Source organism: Peromyscus maniculatus, chromosome 20 (genome assembly GCF_049852395.1).
Source record: "Peromyscus maniculatus bairdii isolate BWxNUB_F1_BW_parent chromosome 20, HU_Pman_BW_mat_3.1, whole genome shotgun sequence".
NCBI lineage: Eukaryota > Metazoa > Chordata > Mammalia > Rodentia > Cricetidae > Peromyscus > Peromyscus maniculatus.
This window is the reverse complement of record NC_134871.1, coordinates 71,668,186-71,689,789: the sequence shown is the minus strand read 5'-3', so window position 1 is coordinate 71,689,789 and position 21,604 is coordinate 71,668,186. Positions and strand designations below refer to the sequence as shown.

General features: G+C 50.3%; 1 protein-coding gene across 1 annotated transcript; it reads left to right on the top strand.

The window, feature by feature from the left end:
- Positions 1 to 8,690: 8,690 nt before the first annotated feature.
- On the top strand, positions 8,691 to 19,959 carry LOC102919911 (keratin, type II cytoskeletal 1b). The gene is made up of 9 exons (XM_006981871.4): positions 8,691 to 9,321; positions 13,131 to 13,345; positions 14,407 to 14,467; positions 14,889 to 14,984; positions 15,876 to 16,040; positions 17,239 to 17,364; positions 17,559 to 17,779; positions 18,127 to 18,161; positions 18,515 to 19,959. The coding sequence occupies exons 1-9, from the start codon at positions 8,776 to 8,778 to the stop codon at positions 18,802 to 18,804; spliced, it is 1,755 nt and encodes a 584-aa protein (XP_006981933.1). The 5' UTR covers positions 8,691 to 8,775; the 3' UTR covers positions 18,805 to 19,959.
- Positions 19,960 to 21,604: the final 1,645 nt, after the last annotated feature.

Sequence of the window (21,604 nt, the reverse complement as noted above, 5' to 3'; positions counted from 1 at the left end):
CTACAGTCACCCTAAGATCAGAACTACATGGTGTTGCCACAGCTTGTGGCTCCGCCCCAGAACCTCTTCTGCCCATGAGCCTGTAATGGCAGACACTCAGTTCTGGTCAGAAAGAGCCAAGTGCCCTCCTGAGGACTGTGCAGGATGGGTGTGTAGTCCAGTTGTCCATGTCTGCTCAGTCCAAGCCAGTGTTCTGAGTCAGGCTTCATTCTGTAGGCAGACTTCGGGCAGAAACACAAGTATTGTTCACCCAAGGAACTTCTCCATAGGCTGTGTCCCGAGTGGCTTGTTCACTAACAGGAACACATCTGAATTGGAAGGCTGTCTTGTTGGCTGTGGGTCCTTAATTACTTCCTGAGCTTTAGTTTTCCTCTTCTGAAAATGGAGCTACAAGCCCTTTCCTCTAGGTACTTCTGGGGGTTTTATAGGAAGGGGTCTCTAAGTGTATTGGTTCTCTAGAGTAATAGAACTTATAGAATGAATCTCTCTGGATATAGAAAGGGTGTTTATTAGAGTGGCTTACAGACTGTGGTCCAACTATTACAACAACGGCTGCCTATGAATGGAAGGTTCAAGAATTCAGTCGTTGTTCAGTCCAAGAGGCTATCTGGTCTTCCTTAAATGCAGGAATCTTGAAGAAGTAGGCTCTAATGTCAGTGAAGGAATCCTTGCTAGCAAGAGGGAGAGCAAAGCAGACAGAGTAAGCTTCCTTCTCCCATGTCCTTTACAGAGGCTGCCAGAAGAAGGTGCAGCCTGGATTAAAGGTGGATCTTCCTACTTCAAAGATCCGGATTAGAAGTGGGTTTTCCCACTTCACATGACTTATTTAAGACAAAAAACATCCCTCCCAGGTGTGCCCAGCCGCTCGGGTTTTAGTTAATTCCAGATGTAGTCAAGGGATTAAAGGCGTGCGCCACCACCGCCCGGTCTCTGACCAAGAACCTTAAGTGGCCTGGTGACAAGCTACCACTCACCCATACCCCAGATATCAGCACAGAATCAAGGCAGAGCCAGCAGTAGAGTCCTGTGATCGGGACATGTTCCCGAAATGCGGTCTTGAGCAGTTGGTCACTGCGTGACCACCACAGAATCTATTTCTATAAGCACACATCGTTTAGCCTGCTCCACGTAGAGACTCCTCGTAGGGTCACCATGAGCAAAGCAATGGGCGATTTGATCAGACACAAGAAGGAGCGGTGTAGGGAGGGATGTGTGTGGTTGCTACCTGTGCCACAGCACTCAGAACAAACTTTTGAGACAGAGTCTCATGTATCCCTGGCTGGCCTCAAAGTCACCATGTAGCTGATGATGGCCGACTTTGACCTCCTGATACTTCTGCCTCCCAAGTGCTAAGATTATAGATGTGTGCTACCTACCACACCTGGCTCAGGGCAGCAGCTTCGTGTACACAGTATCATCACAGGAGTCGCGCATTGCTTCAACACTGACGTGGCTGTGCTATCTCTAAGTGGTAGGGGTTTTTCTTTTTCTTTTCTTTTCTTTTCTTTTTTCTTTTTTTTTTTTTTTTTTAGCTCCATTGTGACCTTCTGTGACCACCATGGAATATGTGGTCCACGACTGGCTGAGACATCGTTATGTGGCACATGACTAGTTTTGGACAGAACACAGATTCAGTGCAGAACTGGAAAAGCTCCCGGCAGAACAGGGACACACGGGTGGGACAACAGAAGGCCGACGTGTCAAGGAGCACACTTGTGAGTACCTTCCCTGTAAAGTCTTGTCCTCACCAGCATAAAGCCTGACAGAGGAAGTTAGATAAACAGAAATAGAGGACACGCCTTGGTAGATCACAGAAACTCAAGTAAACACACAACCATGAGATAGCCCAGTGCTATTTTACCAGGCTAAAACCACATGTAACTCTGCCTCCAACAGAGGGTGTCCTAAGCCTGGCGGGAAAAGCTTTCCTAGGAGAGGCATCACAGTGAGAGAGGAATGTGGGGACTTGTCCCACTGCAGCCTGCACTCAGCGTACCGTGACCCCACCTGTGAGAGGGTTCCTTTTCTCCACGCTCTTGCAAACACTCATTATCTTATCTCCCGATGGTTGCCATCCTAACAGGGGTGAGGCTTATCTCACTGTGAGTGTCATTTACATTTCTCTCATCGTTGGTGGGGTTGGCTCTTTGCCCGCTGGTGGTGGGAATATGAGGTAGCCAGGACTAGCCTTATGGAACACAGGATGGAGGTTCAGAAAATGTGTGTATATATATATATATGGTTCAGCAGTTCACTTCTGGGTATATTTAAAAAGGAGATAAAATCAGCTCTTGAACTTATTTTGAAGATGTGGGATGTGCCTCAGTGTCCATAGACAAATGAGTGGATAAAGAAAATGCTGGGCCAGAGAGATGGCTTACTGGTTAAGAGTTCTTGTTGCTTTTCCAGAGAACCCACTTCTGTTCCCGGCTCCCGTGTTGGACGACCTAAAGAAAATTTGAGCTGGGTGTGGTGAGACATCCCTGTGATCCCAGCTCTTGCCAGAAGAAGGAGGCAGGATTAGAAGATTAAGGTCGTCTTCAGCCATATAGAGGGTTTGAAACCCACCTGGACGACATGGCATCTTGTCTCAAAAAGCCAAGACACAACAAAACCAAACAGGAACAAACCAGAAAATGTGGCATATATAATATACGATGGAACATCAATGAGCTGCCCAGGAGAAAGAAGCCCCGTCAGCTATGAGAACGTGGTTGGCCCCCTCGGGAGGGTGCTATGCTAAGTGATGGACACATATCACATGATCTCATGTACATGTAAAATGGAAAAATCATATTCATAGAAACAATGAGAGGGTGGTGTAAGGGCCGCTGTGAGTGGGAGACGTGGGGAGCTGGTGGTGTAAGGGCCGCTGTGAGTGGGAGACGTGGGGAGCTGGTGGTGTAAGGGCCGCTGTGAGTGGGAGACGTGGGGAGCTGGTGGTGTAAGGGCCGCTGTGAGTGGGAGACGTGGGGAGCTGGTGGTGTAAGGGCAGAATCTTTACCCTATGAAGGGAACAAGTACTCTAAAAAAGAAGAAGAAGAAAGCAAGGCCACCCCTGGCCACATCCCATCTTAGGTGGTGAATGCAGCTCAGGGCTGGGATCTTTAGTGTAAGGACAGGGTGTTTTGTCTTGTTCAGAATATTGCCTCTGTCCCCCTACCGAGAGGCAAGGTCTCATCATGTAGCCCAGGCTGGCCTGGGACTTGTAATCTTCCTGGGTTGCTCTTCACTGCTAGGATTAGAGTTGTGCACATGCAGCCCTCACTTGTTTCAGGAGCTAGGGAATCAGAGCAAAGCATTCTGAAGTCTTTTACTTGGTTTACGGTATACTGCAGCTGATGTCGTTTGGAAATGATGATGTTGTAAATTGTTACGAGAAGTTGGATAGAAAACCCAGTGTAGTTGATAGAGGGTTGCCTTGTATAGTAACTGTTAAAGTGAAGATCTTTTGCCTGGCTCTGTGCTGAGAGCATCTCATGAATTAACTGCTCCGACTTTCCCAGTCCTGTGAGGTAGGGAGTTCCTGCGCTTTAAAAATGAGGAAACTGAAGTGTGGAGAGATTAGTGAACATGCAGAGGGTCTGATAATTCATATGAGGTGCAGTCAAGACTCAGATTCCAGCAGCTGAGCTCTAAAACCTTACCCCATGAAGCAGAAGGAACAGTGGCAGGGTCTCGGGCTTTGGAGTCGGTCTGCCCAGGTGAGATCTAGGGGCGGGGCTACAAGCTTTGTAGCTGGCTACTTGATCACCCCTCAGCCCACACCTGAAAGGCCTCAGTAAAACGTGGTTGTGTGGCTTGGGATGTGGCTCAGTTAAACTTTCTTAGCATTTCTGAAGCCTTCAATTCCATCTCCAGCACTTCATACGCCAGGAACAGCAATGCAGGACTATAATCACAGCACTAGGGAGGTAGAGGCAGGGGCATCAGAAATTCAAGGTCATCCTTAGTTACACAGAGAGTCTGAGGCCAGCCTGGGTTATCCAAAACTTTGTCCACTAAAAAAAAAAAAAAAAAAAAAAAAAAAAAAAAAAAAAAAAAAAAAGAAAGAAAGAAAGAAAAGAAAAGAGGGGGCTGGAGATGGCTTAATGATTAAAACGTCTGTACAAACCCCCCAGGACCTGTGTTCAAATCCCCAGCATCCAGATATAAATCAGAAATTGGTGGGGTGAGTCTGTAACCCTGGTGATGGACATGTGGAGACTGTAACTCCAGTGCTCGAGGGACCAAGACGAGCAGATCCAAGGAAAATCTGGCTGAATGCAGTACAAGTGGCAACCTCCAGGTTCAGTGAGAGACTCTGTCTCAAAATATAAGATGGAGCGTGGTGGAGGAAGACATCTGACACTCACCTCTGGCCTCTGCAGGCACATGAACCTTTTGCCGCAAAGATCCCGCTCTGGGGCTCAAATGTTACCTGTGTAGCTTCTTGTATTGTAAGGGCCTAATAAAGGCTCCAACTGTTGATGACCACTGTTCCAGGAACCTGCTTATTCTTTAAATGGAGGAAAGAATAATAGATAATGCCTTATGTTTGTGTACTGCTGTAGTCTCTTTAACATGGGCAAGGGACACATGAGCCTGGAATTTACTAAATATTCCATATCCCCTGCCCCAAGGATTTGGGATTCTGGTCCCTACCCAATTACCAACTATCCCTATAACTGAATTTGTCCTGACTGCTTCTTGATTCAATGTATGAAAATGTCCTCTGCCCAAACAACAGTGATTCATAGCTAGGACCTCACTGTTTCTTTTGGAATTCAGCTTTGGTCCAGCCTACAACCTTATTTTCCTTTAGGCCCACACATGCCCAGCTGTTCTCTTTGCCTTAGGGACAAGAGACAGTGCCAGCTTTGGTGAGGGTGTTTAAAAAGTCAGACCTCCAATACTTTGAATGGAAGAGCCTCAGTATGTCTGGAACCAACATTGTCTCTGGACCTTCCCCATGGGACTCTGCAGGGATGTGCTGAGGCCTCGTGGGGGCTTCGAGGGCCAAGAGCGTATGATAGGTTTGACAAGGTAGAAGGACATTGCTTTATCCTTCATTTCCTGGGATTCTAGTCAAAGAGGGTATCAAAGGTGAGTCCCTGGGTGCTTTGTGGCATTAGGTGATGGCCTAACAGCCACCCTAACCCAGAAATCAGAATTCCCCAATGATGTGCCTGTGTGCTAGATACCACCTTCCTCCTCCTGGTCACATGGCCTGCCAGACTGGCAGGACAGCCCCCAGTCCACCTGTCTCCCAGGCTGCAGGAACAGAGGATGCCTGGGACTTCCTTGTTGGCCTCTCTTTTCTTTTTGAGTTGGGAGGGAGAAGCTGCAACGTCAGCTGCACCACCAACCTCCTCTGTAACGTGGACCACGTCCCTCTCCCTGTACCCACTTCCTCCTGAGAAATGACACCGACAGGCTGGTGACCTCTATTGCAAGTTCAGTCCTGACACTTGAACTGGGAGAAGTGGCTCCTGCTGGGTGGGAAACCATGGCTGGAGCTTCTGCTGTCCAGCAGCGGCTTTCTCCCCATGGATTCCACCCCACGGTGTCTCCTCTGTGGATTACAGGTCCCAAAGCTCCAATCACAAGGCTAGCACAAGCCCAGTGAGTGCCTGCACCATAGCCAAGGTTAGCTCGCCCAAGCGGCATATGGACCTGCACCATAGCCCCAGTGCTTGGGGTGGGGGCTCTGGGTGGGGGCTGGTGAGTGAGAGTCTTCCTCAGGCCTTTCTCTGCCATGGCCCTGCCATACCCACCTCCAGCCCCTGGGAGATGCTGGATGAGATGGGGAGCGCGTATCCATGGGGATGCTTCTGCCGGTTACACCAGCAACTTCTCTCGAACCCTGCCCCCAGCTGCTGCTGAGATTGTGATTCTGGTGGCTGATAGCTGTTTGGGCCTCACCCTCTTGGCAGCCTTGGGTTTCAGTATTTGGGAGCCAGGTGGGGACAAGCTGACTTTCCACTTGATTTTTAAGGAGAGCACTTGCTGATGGCGGGCAGAGAGTGATGGGGAGCAGGGATCAGCCATCAGTAACCAGGACAGCCACAGGGCCAGGACATGGCGAGGCTGGCTCGATGTGGGGTCCAGGCTCTTCCCTCTTTGGAAGAGCCAAAAATCTGTGTGCCAGTGTTACTTTCCCTCAGAGTTGCAGGACTCTACCACTAGCCTCTGCGGGCAATCTGACGGGCACTTTTTAGGGAGGGGCTCGTGGGCCACGTTTGGTCCTAACATTAAGGAGCTTCCTATTTATTTAGTTGGGCGTGAAGATGGGAGTGAAGAGAGATGGACAATACAGACAAGCAGTGCAGAGGCTGAGAGGACCTCCCACGGTCTTTAGTCTTAGGGAAAGCTTCCTGAAGGTGTCAGGAAGGTACGACCAGCTGATAGCTCCTCTTTCTTTTGAGCGCAGCTCCTCCTGCGCTGCTGATGTTACTCTGTTTCAGAGGTCTGAAATCCAGACTCGAGGAGGCAGGTGTCAAACCAAGGGGTTGGGAAGGGGCCAAGTTACGCTTCGAAGCCAAGTTTAAAGATGCCCATCTCAAGGATCCCTTCATCAATCACTGTTGCCACACATGTCGTTCCACCGTAACACTCCCCTCTTCTCCACCGACCTCTTCCTCTCTAGAGTTTCACTTTCAACTCTTTCTCTGACCTTATTACTCTCTCCTTATCTTTGAGCAAGGGGCGGGGGACTTGGCTTCATTGTCCTATCTAAAGTCCCTAGAGGTTAAGGTTGGGAATAAGGGCTGTGCAGATAAAAAGGACTAGGGAGGCCATCTGCTGTGACCTGTAGAGCACTGTCCCTGCTAAAGTTGGAAATCATAGATGACTCGGGATGGTTGTTGCTCACCAGGATGGGGCCATGGGAGGGAGAGAGCAGCTGCTGCGTGCACTTCTGGATGCTGTAGTGTACTCTGCTAGGCTTCCATTTGTGGAGTCTGGAAAGACGGTCGCTTCCAAGGCTCTGCAGCAAGTGGCTTGTCTGAGATGATAATGGCCAGGTGGAAGCCGGGCCTGGAGCTGAGATCTGAGCTTCTGTCTCCACATCTCAGGCTCACTCTCTTTTCCCTCCACGGTGATCCCTGGAGATGACCCATTAATCAGTTCCCACGCTCAGAACACCGTGGAGAGTGATAAGGCATGGCCTCTGGCAACAGCCCTCAGGACACTCCCAGCTGCAGGATGTTTTTCTCCAAAGCTGCTCCCAGCCCCCATCTCTTGCTTTTTCAGGCCACTCAATCTTTCCTATCTCGGTTGGGATTTCTACCTCAAATGTGAGGCACTTGGGAGTCAGTACCAGCTATTGAAAAAAAAAAAAAAGATTTATTGCATGAACACACAGAAAAAAGGTATTTAAAATCCTAGGAGAAAGTGCCCCACAATCTGCAAGAGAGTGATTCACATTCCGTGTGACTTTTGAGCATCCCAGGCCCCCTGTAATGTTCATTACATCATGACCTTTTCTAGTCCTGTTACACTTCCTTCAGGTTTTAAAAATTGTGTCCATGTGGAGAATCATTAACTATCTTTTTTTTTTTTTTCTGATGCTGGACATTTATTTTTCTCTTCATTTTAAAAACATTTATTAGTGCATTTTGGATGTAATCCACCAGCTATTTGTGTCCAGAAGCAAAACACACTTTGTTGGATGACAGGAACACACTCCCATGAACTTCACGCTAGGCCTCCCACTGGGGAGAGTCCTCGAAGAATGCACATGGGCCCTGATTCTTTCGCTGCTATTCTCTAATAAGTACAGAATTTGAGAGTAATCATTTAGGGACTTACTATTACTATTATTATTATTATTATTATTATTATTATTATTGCTTTTTTTTTTTTTTTTGGTTTTCCAAGACAGGGTTTCTCTTGTGTAGCTTTGTGCCTTTCCTGGATCTCACTTGGTAGCCCAGGCTGGCCTCGAACTCACAGAGATCAGCCTGCCTCTGCCTCCCGAGTGCTGGGATTAAAGGCGTGCGCCACCACCGCCCGGCGATTATTGCTTTTTTTTTTACTAGGAGAGAAATTTTATGCTGACCAAATTTAAAAAATAATAATAATACTAAATCCAAATTAAGGCTTTAAAAAAACTGTGGTCTTTACATATTTCTTAAAGGATAAATACTTTTTTTTTTTTTTTTTTTTTTACAAAAATATTATCAGTGTCAGTTTAGATATGCTAGAACAGGAGAATATAGTTTAAGATAGTTTACCTTTGAGTCTAGGAGACATTAATACAGGTAGATGCTCACAAAACACTTTGTTGTCACACAAAAAAGATGCAAAACAAAACCAGTTTTGTGCACAGGGACAGCCCTGTTACAGTGAGTGTCTCATCCCAGCTGTGGTCCCAAGGTCACTAGACACTCCATAGTTTTACCCCTCATCTCTCAGGCACACCCCAAAGCAAACAACTCAACCGCGTTTCTTAGGAAAAGATCAGTTTGAGATTCGAGGAGAAACTCTACCGGAGTTTCCAACACGGAGATCCTGAGAGATTGCTCCCCCTCCATCTCTCGGTAGTAAGAGATGAATGATAAATGATCAAGTTGGGGGAGTTTGTTGGCAATGTAATTTCAGCAACACATAGGTGTGAGGTTTTTAGGCAGATGTTACTTGCAAATATTTCCCTCCCAGGCGTCCAGCCCAACAGGTGTGTGTGTATATATAGGGACTGAGCCAGATCCTTTCCAAGGGAGTCACAGCTCCTTCTCTCCTGCTCTCTGCCTCCTTCCTGCTGGGCCCTTGTGTCCTGTGGTTGCCCTAGCAACCATGAACCACCGGTTTAGTTCTCAGTCTGCATTCAGCTCCAGGAGCAGGAGGGCCTACAGCAGCAGGTCCTCCTCAGGCTTTGGCGGTGGGAGACAGGCTGTGGGGTCTGTGTGTCTGGCACGGGGGAGGTGTGGTGGCGGTGGTTATGGAGGGGGGTTTAGCTCCAGGAGTCTCTACAATCTGGGCGGTAGTAAAAGCATCTTTGGAAGCCTAGTGGGGAGAAGCGCCAGTGGTTTCTGCCCAGGTGGAGGAGCAGGAGGATTTGGAGGAGGAAGAAGCTTTGGGGGTGGCGGCTTTGGGGGTGGTGGCTACGGTGGTGGCAGATATGGAGGCGGCTTTGGGGGTTCCGGATTTGGCGCTAGCAATTTTGGGTTTGGGGGCTTCGGTCCTGCTTATCCTCCCGGGGGTATCCATGAGGTAACTATTAACCAGAGCCTCCTGGAGCCCCTACACCTGGAGGTGGACCCTGAAATTCAGAGGGTCAAGACCCAGGAGCGGGAGCAGATCAAGACCCTCAACAACAAGTTCGCCTCCTTCATCGACAAGGTGAGTACCCCGGGGACAGACAGAGTCCTTGGTACACTCCGCCATAGTCCTGCGACTACTGTGCTGTCTCGTTTGACGATGACGGTCACCTCCTCTTCTGTGTGTTCTGGGACCCAAAGGAAGCACTTGATCTGGGCTTTCACATGGATCGTATTTAATGTAGGCCTCTCAGGGATGCATTTTAAAAAATCTTTCCCTTTTAGTAGGAAAGCAGATAAGGGGTGTGACAATACCCAATGGATACACATGACAATAACCTCACTCTCAGGCATCATTACCCATGTTCCATTCATCTGTGTCACCCATTCACCCATTTAACCGCTCACACCCAACATCCATCCTTCTACTCACCATCCACACACATGTGTCTATTCATCCACCCACCAATTCAACCACATCCATCCTTCCTTCCTTCCTTCCTTCCTTCCTTCCTTCCTTCCTTCCTTCCTTCCTTCCTTCCTTCCTTCCTTCCTTCTTTCCTTCCATCCATCCATCCATCCTTCCTTCCATCCATCCATCCACTTATCCATTTATCCACACACATTCATTCACCCACATTTGTCATCCATTTATCTACTCATCCACACACATCTATCCATCCACTTATCCTCTCAGGCTCACACATCCATCTATTACCCATCCATCTATTCACATCCATCCATCTCCATCCACCCACCTATCTATCCATCCATTCATTCACCTCTATATATCTATCTACTTATCTACACCCATGCATCTATGCATCCTTCCAATATATCCACCCATCCACTCATCCTCATCTATCCATCCATTCCACACACATGCCCATCCATCTATGCACCCATCCATCTATCCACCCACCCATCCATCCATCCATCCACCATCCATTCATTCATTCATCCATCTGTATCCATCTATTTATATATCCATCTACCCACCCACCCATCTGTCATGCATAATAAATATTATCTACCCATCCTTCTGCCCACACTCATATACTCATATAACCAACTTATGCCCACACCCATCCCCTGCTGTACCCTCAAATGCATGACAAACCACCCATTTGCCCACCTATCAATCTACCTGCCCATTTGCCCCATTCCCATTCAATTCACAATACTTTATTAGGTCTACTGTATGCCACCATACACAGAAGCTACAGGGAACCCCAAAACTAAATGGCAGGGAATTGTGACAGTTTACAGGAGATGTGGTACTATGGGGGTACTCTTTGGGTCATGGTAGCCTGAAGGTCCCGTGAGCTGTGTCTGCTGGATCCTGGGAGTGCTTCCCTGAGAGACCCTGGGGCTTATCTGGGTCTTGAAGGTGGAAGAAGAGCCAAACAGCTCCTAGGCAGAGAGAATGTCCATGCAGCAAGGAGGCACGAAAAGTGTGACCCCCTCAGGGAATGTCAAATGTCAAAATTTCTGGGAAAGTGCCAGAAGGGAGCGTGGTGGTGACAGGGTAGAGGGACAGGCAGCAACAGCAGCAGCAGCAGCAGGGAAGCTGCTGTGGGCTGCAAGTGGGTGTGCTGGTGGCAGGTCTCTGCAGAAACGAAGGTCAGTAATGCGTAATAAGGCATTCTGTCTGAGTTGTCCTTTTTACTTCACCTGGGGCCAGCAGAGGGCCACCACGGAGCCCTTTACCCTAACTCACTGATTAGGTCTGCCTCATGCTGAGCTCCCTGAGGAGAGGTTGGCAGACAGTGAAAACCTTCCTTTTGGCACTTGCAGAGGGAGGCACAATGGCACTGCTTGATGTCAGGGCGAGTGTTGGAGATGGAGCGGTGTGAGCAGGCAGAGGACATAGAGGGCAGGTCATGGGCAGCCCCAGCGAGTTCAAAAGAACCAGGTGCTTGTGGCTACTTCTGATCGCTCTGGAAGAGAAACCCAAAGGTTTGCCTGGAGCAGGGACTTAATAGTGAAGGAGATGCTACCAGGAGGTCAAGGTTGGCCAAGGGAGGAGCAGGGAAAACTGACGTCAACAAAGTACCACAGACTTCTGGAAATTAATCCCGGGTTTTCACTGGATCGAGGCTCCTGCCATCAACAGAGGCCCATTTAGTTTTACAGCCGGGTAGCAAGGTACAGGAGATAGTGACTTCCTGTTCCCCCTTTGGAGCAGGCCGTGATGAGCATCAGCCAGCTGGCCTCCAATCTGGAAGAAAGCAAGCTTTTGTCACTGTAGTTTCTCCGCCTGGTTTCCCATTAGTACAGCTTGACCTGTTCTCAACAGCACAGCAGAGCCGTGCCTCGAAAGGACAGCACCCTCTCCACCATAAATCCTCCCCCGGCACCTTGTCTCATTTGGAATAAAAGCCACAACCTGAGAAGGCCCATGCCCACCATGCCCCTGTCACCAAACACAAGGCTGTAGTGGAGTGCAGAACCGATTTTTCCACTCCCTGGGAGTGTCACCACAGAACAAAAATAGATAGTGGCAGGAATTCCTCGTGGGGGTGTTACAAGCTGTGCTGACAGGTCTGCTCTGAGAACTGATTGCCCAATCCCTTGCTATGATACAGCCAGCCGAGATAAGCCTGAGAGACGATGTTCCCTGCACACATTCTTCTGATTAGAGTCAGAATTCAAAGGGACTTGGCAAGGGCTGGTTCCTTAGACAGGTGGAGTCTCAAGGGCCTGGCAACCCTGAGTGGCTTATAGTCCGTCATCATAGGGTAGTGTCTGCAAAGTGCTGTTCTGATTCCCCCTCCTTTGCACAGCTCCTGGAGGAGGGAGCTGGACTTGGAGATCTCTCTCTCTCTCTCTCTATGTATATGTGTGAATGGATGTGTTTATAAATATATTTATGTAGGAATACGTTTGTGTGTACAAGTGAGTATGTGTGTGTGAATGTGAGTATATGTGAATATGCCTGTGTGTGTGAATGTGAATGTGGATACTTGTGCATGTAAATATGTATATATAAGCATATGGTGAACATTTATATATGTATATGAATATGTGAGAATGTGTGTGTGTGTGTGTGTGTGTGTGTGCGCGCGCGCGCGCGCGCGCGCATGCGCACGCACCCACACGCATAGTCCCCAAGGGAAGCACACAGTTGGCACAGCCACCTCTATCACTATGGGAGAGGAAGCTCCACCCACGGGCAACTGGCAGAGGACAGTGAAAGTTGGTTTTGTGATGTGAAGGTCAATCCACGCACTTATCTATGCAGCCAGCCCCCACTCTGTGTCCAGTCTTTGTTCCCACAGTTTGAGGGGAAGAAGCGATGAAAAAGCAGGGCCATGTCCACCCTCTATTTCCTGGACTTACAAGGAACTAGTAGTCTCGGCATTTCCCCAAATAGCTGTCAGCCCAAAGTTCTTACTTGGGACATTTGAATGCATTGCGGGATTTAAAAGAGGGGAAGCACTCATTGTGAAAATCCTGACTGGGCTGTAATAGCATTTCAATGAGGTAGTTGTCTTGAAAACCCTAGTTTCAGGCAGCACACATGGTAGTGGATGCCGGGGGCACCCACCAAAGCTTGCCCAGGATGTTCCAAGACTCGATGTTCCTTCCGCCTTCTCGTCCTCAGCCATGTGCCTCCATGCTCCAATCATAAAGGCAAAGGAAATGGCAATTGCTAATTTTGGCCTGGATGAATTGAGTGTGGGGTGAGAGCTCTGTTATGTAAGGGTGTGTACCTGGATGAAACTGGCTGGAGGTGACCTGAGAAACCGCATTACCTCTCTGATGGCCTGAAGGCCTGTCTTGAATTTCTGAGGCTTGAGTGTGCTGTAAGGCCGCTGATTGCTCTTCCCATGGGGAAAGCTGTTCTGACTCCACGGCCTGGGGTATACTGGGGACCTTGCTCTTTAGGTGCGCTTCCTGGAGCAGCAGAACCAGGTGCTACAGACAAAATGGGAGCTGCTGCAGCAGGTGAACACCTCGACTCGGACCAGCAGCCTGGAGCCTCTCTTTGAGAGTTACATCAGTCAGCTGCAGAGGCAGGTGGACTTTCTGAACTCCGAGCGGTCGCGCCAAAACTTGGAGATCCGGAGCATGCAGGATGTCGTGGAGGACTACAAGAGCAAGTAAGGGTCCAGGCGGGGGAGGCGTCAAGGAGAAGCATGGCAGGGTCCTGCTGCTGCAGTGGGACCAGGGGCAGTCACGTGGGCTCTGCATTGTATAACTGCCGGGGGTGACATTTTACATGTGACAGTCCTGCAGGATAGCAGTGACAGGCAGCTGTCAATTACATTGAGCCAGAAAAGGGCAAGCCCCGCCTACAAGCTCATCTCTCTGTCTAGAGTGTCCCCTCCTTGCTGAGTACTGTGAGGAGCAGATCTGTGGTTCTTAAACTTAAGCATGCACCACGTTGTACCAGACTCTGCATCCCCCCCAAGTGGTTCTGATCCAGGGAGTCGGGATGCAGCCAGAGCATATGTGTGTTGAACATACTTCCAAGTGATGATAATTCTAGCGGATTGGGGACCACACTGAGAAGCACTGGTTGAAATGATACTTAACAGTTTTTTAGTATTGGTGCTTACTAAGAACCAGCAATTATTGGCAATGATGGTAGGGATGGCAGGAGTTGAGTTTCAAAAGAGCTGTTCATGAACAACTGTGAGTGCCTAAGGGGCGTCTCCTATAGTCTCCCACCTCAAGGGGTACAGATGCTTCTCTTAACATCACCTTGAAATGCTTACTCTGTTGGGTCATGGGAGGGTCACGTGTATGAGTCTACAGGGAAAAATAAAACTCACACTGGAGGTCATAGGTGGGGACAGAACTATAGACGAAATATTTTTCTCTTAAGAGATTTAGTCAAATGGTTGTTAACTTTATGGAATTCATGGGAAAGTTTGTGGTAAACATTTATAAAGTTGTAACATCAGAACAAATAGGGACATTCTGTGTGTCTCTGAGTTCTTCATGTCGGGTCCTTGTCCTTATTGTTGGTTCGGAGGATTGGGAGCTCCCCCAAGCCATTTATCAGTGAGGCCAGAACACACAGGGGTCAGCAGTGCTGAGAGCAGGGCTGTGGGCTCAGGACAGTGGGGGCTTGGGGAAGTCTAGGCTCTCTGCGGGGAGGCTGAACCTCAGGGAGCCCAGGTTAGCCCTTGCAGCCTGCTTCCTGCCTCCATCACAGGTATGAGGATGAAATCAACAAGCGGACCAACGCCGAGAATGACTTCGTTGTTATGAAGAAGGTACGGGAAAGAGGGGTCATCAAGGAGCCAAGGACTGGTAGGACAAACCTCTGAGGGACTCTCTGTGCTATGGGCAGGTGAACCCTTGGGCCAGCATGATGTAGGCTCTTCCCGATTGCAGGGCACTTGGACAGAAAGGAAGTCAGACGGACACTGCCTTGAGATCTGGGGAGGGACCTGGGGGCTGATGTGGCTGACTCACATGTGGAGGCTGCTGTGCCTCTTTCTGGTTAGGAGTGTCAGTTTCTAGGTCCCTGATTTGAGTGAAGTGATGACATTGTTAGCCAGGAACTAAACCCAGAGAGCATTTGCCACTGGCCTGGGGCCAGCCATGAAGCTGGATGTCAGGCAATGCCTGGGTGATGAAGTCAAACTTTTTTTTTTTTTTTTTTTTTTTTTTTTTTTTTTTTTTGCCGCTCAGGATGTGGATGCTGCTTTCATGGGGAAATCAGACCTGCAGTCCAAAGTAGACACACTGTATGGGGAGGTCAACTTCCTGAAATATCTATTTGATACGGTGAGTTCAGTCCTGAGGAGAAGCCCTTCTCTTTCCCCACATCCCATAATAGTATGACCTGGAGAAGGCTCATCACACCAGTCTCCCGACTCTTCACACTGGGGCAGTCATTCCCTCAACTTCAAGGGCTCTGTTGGGGGCAGTGGAGATGTGGGTGGAGCGGTGGGGATCTTGAGTAGGTGAGGGGGAAGTACTTTCCTGCTGTATTCTCTCAGGCCACCTGGGACACGAGGGTAACAACCAGGTCCTCATGCTCTGTGGGAAGTCCATCAGGCTCTGGGAGAACCCTGTAGAAAACAATAGAAGGGATTTTGTGGAAAAGACAAATGGAAGGGAAGCAGGACAGTTTGTGCCCCAGGTCCACCTGTCACTTGTGTCCAACTTGGGGGTTTGTGCTCCCAGCTGAGTGCTGTATTAGAAGCCCTACTCACCTTATGGGCATGTCCGTTCAGCAGAAGAACTATGAACTAAGAGATTCAATTATTTGCTTGGTCAAGCAGCTAGCCAGGTGACTCCAAATTGGAGTCCTTTCTGCTGTCGCTGAGAGCTCTTATGGCTACAAGGAGCAACTGTGTCCTTCAAAGAGCTGTATCAAAAAGGTGGTGAAGCCAGAGCAAGGCTGGGACAGCAAGTACAAGAGGGGCATGATGGAGAAGGAAGTCAGGGGTGCCTTCCTCCTGCCAAGATGCCTGGGCCCCATCACTTTTGGTCGAGATATTTAAGACCCTCCGTTTACATTCCATTGCATATAACAATTCAGAGAGCTTTCCCCCAAGAGGCCCTTCTGGCTCAGATTCTGGCTTCCCCAGACAGCCTTGAGGGAGAAGCAGGGAGGAGACTGAGACTCTAGGAGGTGGGTGGAAGGAATGAACTGTGCTCCATGTCTCACAGGAGCTGTCCCAGATGCAGACCAACATCAGTGACACCAATGTCATCCTATCGATGGACAATAACCGTTCCCTGGACCTGGACAGCATCATCGATGCTGTGCGTGTCCAATATGAATTAATTACTCAGAAGAGCAAGGACGAGGCGGAGGCGCTGTACCAGAGCAAGGTGAGATCGGGCTCCGAGTTCGCGCTCCCAAATAAACAGACACCCCGCAAACTGGTATTGCCTCCTGACTTGAAAGAAGAACATGCCAATGATAAAGACTTCAGAAAATTTAGCTAAACATCCTCCTCCTCTTCTCACCACTCTGACTGTGTGTGGTGAGTCCCTGCCTGTTTTTGCTATTTCTTTTAGTTAATACTTATGGAGAACTCATAGGTGCCAGACTGCCTAATTTTCCCAAGCCTCGTAACCAGCAACTGCCATTAAACCCGAACTAAACTCAGGCGTGCAAACTACAAACGTGTTCTTTAACCACCACATTTGTTATTTTTATTTTCCACGAAACTACCTTTTTTATTTTCTCATTTCTTTATATATCACTGAGAAACGATGTTCTGTGACTCCAAATAGTCTACCACTTTCTGAGCAGTGTGGAAACTTACTGGGTGACCATTTGTCACTACGCCATTGGGCATATTTCCTGATACCTCTTAGGTACGAATTCATGTTTCTGAACGGTTAAGACTCCAGTTGAAGGAACAAAGGCTGGCAGCCCAGGCACTGAATTCTGATTAGGCAGGATGTGGTGATCTGCTTTGTGAATTTTGGAGCCAACTCCAAGGTCACTGGCCTCTGTCTCACAGTCTGAAAACGGATGTTCTGGGATGCAGTGGGTTTTGTCACGGGACTGGGGAAGGGGAGCTTTGTCAGAAGGCACATTTTCTTCAGCTCTTCTGAGGATGCCATGTGTGTAGTCTGGTTGATGAAAACAGTGAACGTGAGTGGTCTGGGGGCTTCTGAGGCCAGGAGCACCTTCCTGCTAGGAGAACCACTCTGGAAAAGGGACAAGAAATACGGTGGGTGGGAGAGAGTGAGGGGTGCCGGTGTGAGTGAGGATGGTGTGAAGAAAGGTGGCAAAAGGCATTGAGAAAGATTTGTCTGGGTGGGATCTGAGCCTGCCCAGAGACTGGTGGAAATGAGGGAGGAGGGAGACTGTGTGTGTGTGTGTGTGTGTGTGTGTGTGTGTGTGTGTGTACATACTGTGTCTACACATGTCTTTTTGACCCTCAGCTGAGGGATGGGTGTACGTTGGATCACAACTCTAAGTGGCCTTACTCCAAGAGACAGCAGCCCAGAGCTTTTGTCTGGGTCACCCCAGTGAGCCACAGGTGCTGACCATGGTGCTGCCTCTGACCCACAGTACCAGGAGCTGCAGGTGACAGCCGGGAAACACGGAGATGACCTGAAGAACAGCAGGATGGAGATCGCCGAGCTCAACCGCAGCATCCAGAGGCTGCAGGCAGAGATCGCCGCCGTCAAGAAGCAGGTGTGATGGGTGCCCACGGTGGGCTCACCAGACATGCCAACTCCCATAAGGCTCGGGTCAGATTCCGGAAGCTCAAGACCTCTGTGGTCCTCCACTTGTCTCTGGGATAGATCGAGCAGATGCATGGGTCCATTGCTCGGGTCAGATTCCGGAATCTCAAGACCTCTGTGGTCCTCCACTTGTCTCTGGGATAGATCGAGCAGATGCATGGGTCCATTGCCGACGCGGAGGAGAGAGGAGAAAGGGCGCTCCAGGATGCAAAGCAGAAGTTGCAAGACATGGACGACGCCCTGCAGCAGTCTAAAGAGGAGCTGGCCAGGCTGCTGAGAGACTACCAGGCAATGCTGGGGGCCAAGCTGTCCTTGGACGTGGAGATCGCCACCTACCGCCAGCTGCTGGAGGGCGAGGAGAGCAGGTAGGGGCCCAGCAGCCACGTTCCGTGGGCCAAAGATGTGGAGGTACCCATGAGGCAATGAGGCTGGAGAAAGGCTTTTGCCGGGTGTTCCCAGAACGACTGGTGGCCCACAGCGAGCAGAAACGCTCAAGCCAGGATGGTTAGGTTAGAAGGGTAGGGGAGAAGCCATTGCTACCACCCGCTTTTTCCCAAGCACCATGCTCCTGTACCCCGGCCTAAGCTAGGTGCGGCTAGGTGTGACCCACAAATGCTATGAGGCTTCATGGAAGTGCTCGGGGAGAGGGCAACTCTACCCTTACACCAGCGTCCCTGCTCCTATGGCTGATGGTTGTGTTTTGGTTTCACAGGATGTCAGGGGAGTTGCAGAGTCAAGTGAGCATCTGTAAGTAGCAGCATCCAGGGACGGAGGCTGGTTGGGCTGGGCCGGGTTGCCTTCGTTTTCTAGTCTCATACAAGGAACACCGTAGTGAGCAAGGCCTGCTCTTCTTGCCTGTGATACTTGACAACACTGGCTAGAGATCATTAGGAGAGCACAGAGGACCTGACTCTAAACAGGGGTGGCACACTTAAATGAATGCCTGCAGCCTTTTGAAACGCTCAGTTGACTTCCAATGCCTCTGTTTTGCAAAGTGGAGGTCACCACTGATCACGGGCTGCAGGCGTTCAAGGCAGGTGTAGCTGGGTCCCCCTGTCGAGTCCTTCTGACCATTGTGCGTCTGTCCTTCCCTGGTGCAGCTGTGCACAGCAGCCAGGTGACTGTAGGCGGAGGCGGCAGCTCCGGAGGTTACGGCGGCGGCGGATACGGCGGCTCCCGCGGGGGCGGCAGTGGCAGTTACGGAGGAGGAGCGGGCTCCCGCGGGAGCGGCGGCGGCGGCGGCGGCGGGAGCTACGGCTCCAGCAGCAGAAGCAGCAGCAAATACAGCAGCGGCAGCGGTGGCGGCGGTGGCGGCCGGAGCGGCGGCTCCTCCCGCACTCAGATCGTGCAGACCTCCACCCACAGCTCGCGCAGGCGCGTGGTGGAGTAGCGGCCACGCGGCTGCAGTACCTCTCCGGCAGCCTTTTCGCCAAAACCTCCCGGGCTCTCTCACCTACCTTTTCCCAATGGGTCTCAGCAAGCTTCCAGGTCACTTCGACTCTGGGTGGGGAAGCAAGTCAGAGTTACAGCCTCTTCATTTCGTCCAAGACACATGCTCACTCGGGCGCCCCTCCGCTGGTCCCTCCATGGTCCTGATCCCCAGGGCCCTTGTCCAGCAAGGAAGAAAAAGAGCTTGGGGAACAACGTCACTAGGGGCCTCAGTCCCAGGTCCCCTTTTCTAAAACTGGGTAGCTCAGTAAATAATACCCCATCTCCTCCATGACCTTCTGAAAACCTTCCCTCCCAGAAGCCTATTGCAAGGCGAGCTTGTTTAGTGAGGGGCACATCTGAGCCCAGGGCCACCGGGGCTCCTTCCTCTGTAGCCTCATGCTCACTCACCCTGATAGCAAGGGTAGGTTTGTTGTTCTGATTCCCTGGGTTTACAGCCCCAGGTAGGGATGTTTCAGCGGGCATGGGAACTTAAGCCCTTGTTCAAGGAATGGCTGTTTTCAGCAGTGGGTGGGGGTGGGATGGGGTGGAAAATCAAACTCTGTGTCTGTGCCCCCCTTCCAGCACACCCCTGTGTTTGGAGACAGCCCCCCCTCTAGAGCTCTGCTGAGAATTGCCCAAACACCGGGCACCTGTAGGGCAGCCCTGCTCCATCCCAGAGCCAGGGCCTGAGGAATGAGAGGTGTTGTCTTGGGTTGTGGAGAGGCCCGGCCTTGGAAGTGGCCTGGGTTTTGGTGGCAATCCAACGCTCTCTCCCTGATCTCCCGAGTCCCTTCCGATCTCTGATTCTGAGCATGCTGCCAAACTTTGACTCCTAATTAAAAGTTTAATTTACAGTTCTAGGAAAACTCCTTGAACTGTGCTGAGGGTGCAGGAAGAGGAAGGTACCAGCCAATGAACAGTTACGGAAGGGAATGTGGCTTTGTTTCCAAGTTCTGGAGTCCCCTTCCCTGGCTTGCTGAGTCTGTAATTCTGTCTGGAATGGCTTCTCTGTAGGGCTCTCCTGGGGGAATGCTTGTTGCATGGTTGGAAGCTCTTCTTCGAAGGGCTTGGCAGTCCTGGTTTTTCTATAATAAATTTTTCTGTGATCTCAGTACATTGTGTGGTCAGGAGACGAGTTATTATTTCTTCAGTTCTTTGAAATTAATTCAAATTTGGGAAGTTAAGACATTATTATTATTTGTGTGTGTGTGTGTGTAAGTATAGGTGTATATGTATATGCATGTGTGTGCAGGTATGTGCATATGCCCATGGAGCCAGAGGACATCAGCTGTTGGTCCTTGGGTGTTGTCCATCTTCCTTGTGGGGGGAAAGGTTCCCTTACTGACTTGTAACATGTCAGTTAGGCTGGTCTGGCGGGCTAGCCAGCGAGCCCCATGCACTCACCAATCTCCGCCTAACCTGGTGCTAAGATTGCAAGTCTGTGTGGTAGGGGTGGTTGTCTGTGCTTCACCCTCGGAGCGCTGCCCTAGCAGACAACTACCCCCACAGCGTGTCACCACGCCAGGCTTTTGAGTTGTAGGTTCTGGGCCATCAACTCAGGCCCTCGTGCTTGTAAGGCAAGCACGTTCCCGTGGTGCTGTCCTTAGCCCCCAAGGGTTATTGTCTTCGTTATCTTTTTATGGTACAAGCAGCACACCATCTTGAAAAGCCTCCCAAGCTCTCGCCCTTGCTAGTCATGCGGAAGGCAGCTGCACAGTTGTTCAACATCTGTGTCTCTCCTGCAATGGCTAATTGTGCAGCAGGCAGTGACCTGGGCACTGAGAAGCCACCTAGAATGGTTTCTGGATCTCGAGGTACTGCGGCACAAATGACCCATTATAAGGCGGGAGAGGCTCAGAGGGAAGAGAAAGCCGAGCATGCATCCAGCTCTCCAGCTTGATGGTGGAAACGAGACCCCTTTCCCAACCCCAGGACCCAAGCAGACCCAGGGCTAGCACGCGGGGCTGCAGCAGGGGTCACTGGAGGGCAGAGACTGGAGAGTGGTGTGGGGCTTGGGGTTAAAGCTGGAGCAGATGGGGGCAGGAAGCCAGGGAGGGTGCTCTGGACGGGAGACTGAACGGAAGCGTGAGACTGTGTGAGTGAGAGGGAGCAGTGCCATGGGAGAAACTGAGCCAGGAGGCGAGGGAGCAGAGGCCCATCCACTGAGCAGAGACCCATTCACTGAGCGGAGGCCCATTCACTGAGTGGAGGCCCATTCACTGAGGGTGAACAAGGGCCAGGGCACCTTTAATAGATTCTTTAAGGGAAGCAAGATGCAGAAATTATAAAAACGGAGCCAATCACTCCATAACTGCCTCGTAGGTGGGATTTCAGAGTCGGTGTGAGGGAGCCTCGTAAGATTTGTGACCTGGCTTCTCATTCAATGAAGGAATACAGATAGAATTTAGATATGAGATCACTTTTGACCACAACCTATATTGGTAAGATGCGTTCCCAGGCACACCTGACACTCGGTCTTGGCAGCAGGCCTGTTGGAAGCAGGCTAAGGAAGGGAGAGATGAACAGAGGGATTGTCCCAACAGAAGAAGAGAAAGAGGATATGGAAGCAAGGCTCTGTACTTAAAGCAGGAAGCCAAGAGCCGGGGCAGTAGCGAAGGAAGAGGAGGGCAGACAGCACTGAGCACAAACATGACTGACAGCGTTGACCCGTCGGTGAGAACACATTAGTCACAGGGCGTGGTGATGACTGAAGACGGCTGTGGGAACCAGGAAGAGGAGAACCAGGAAGAGCCCTGTTC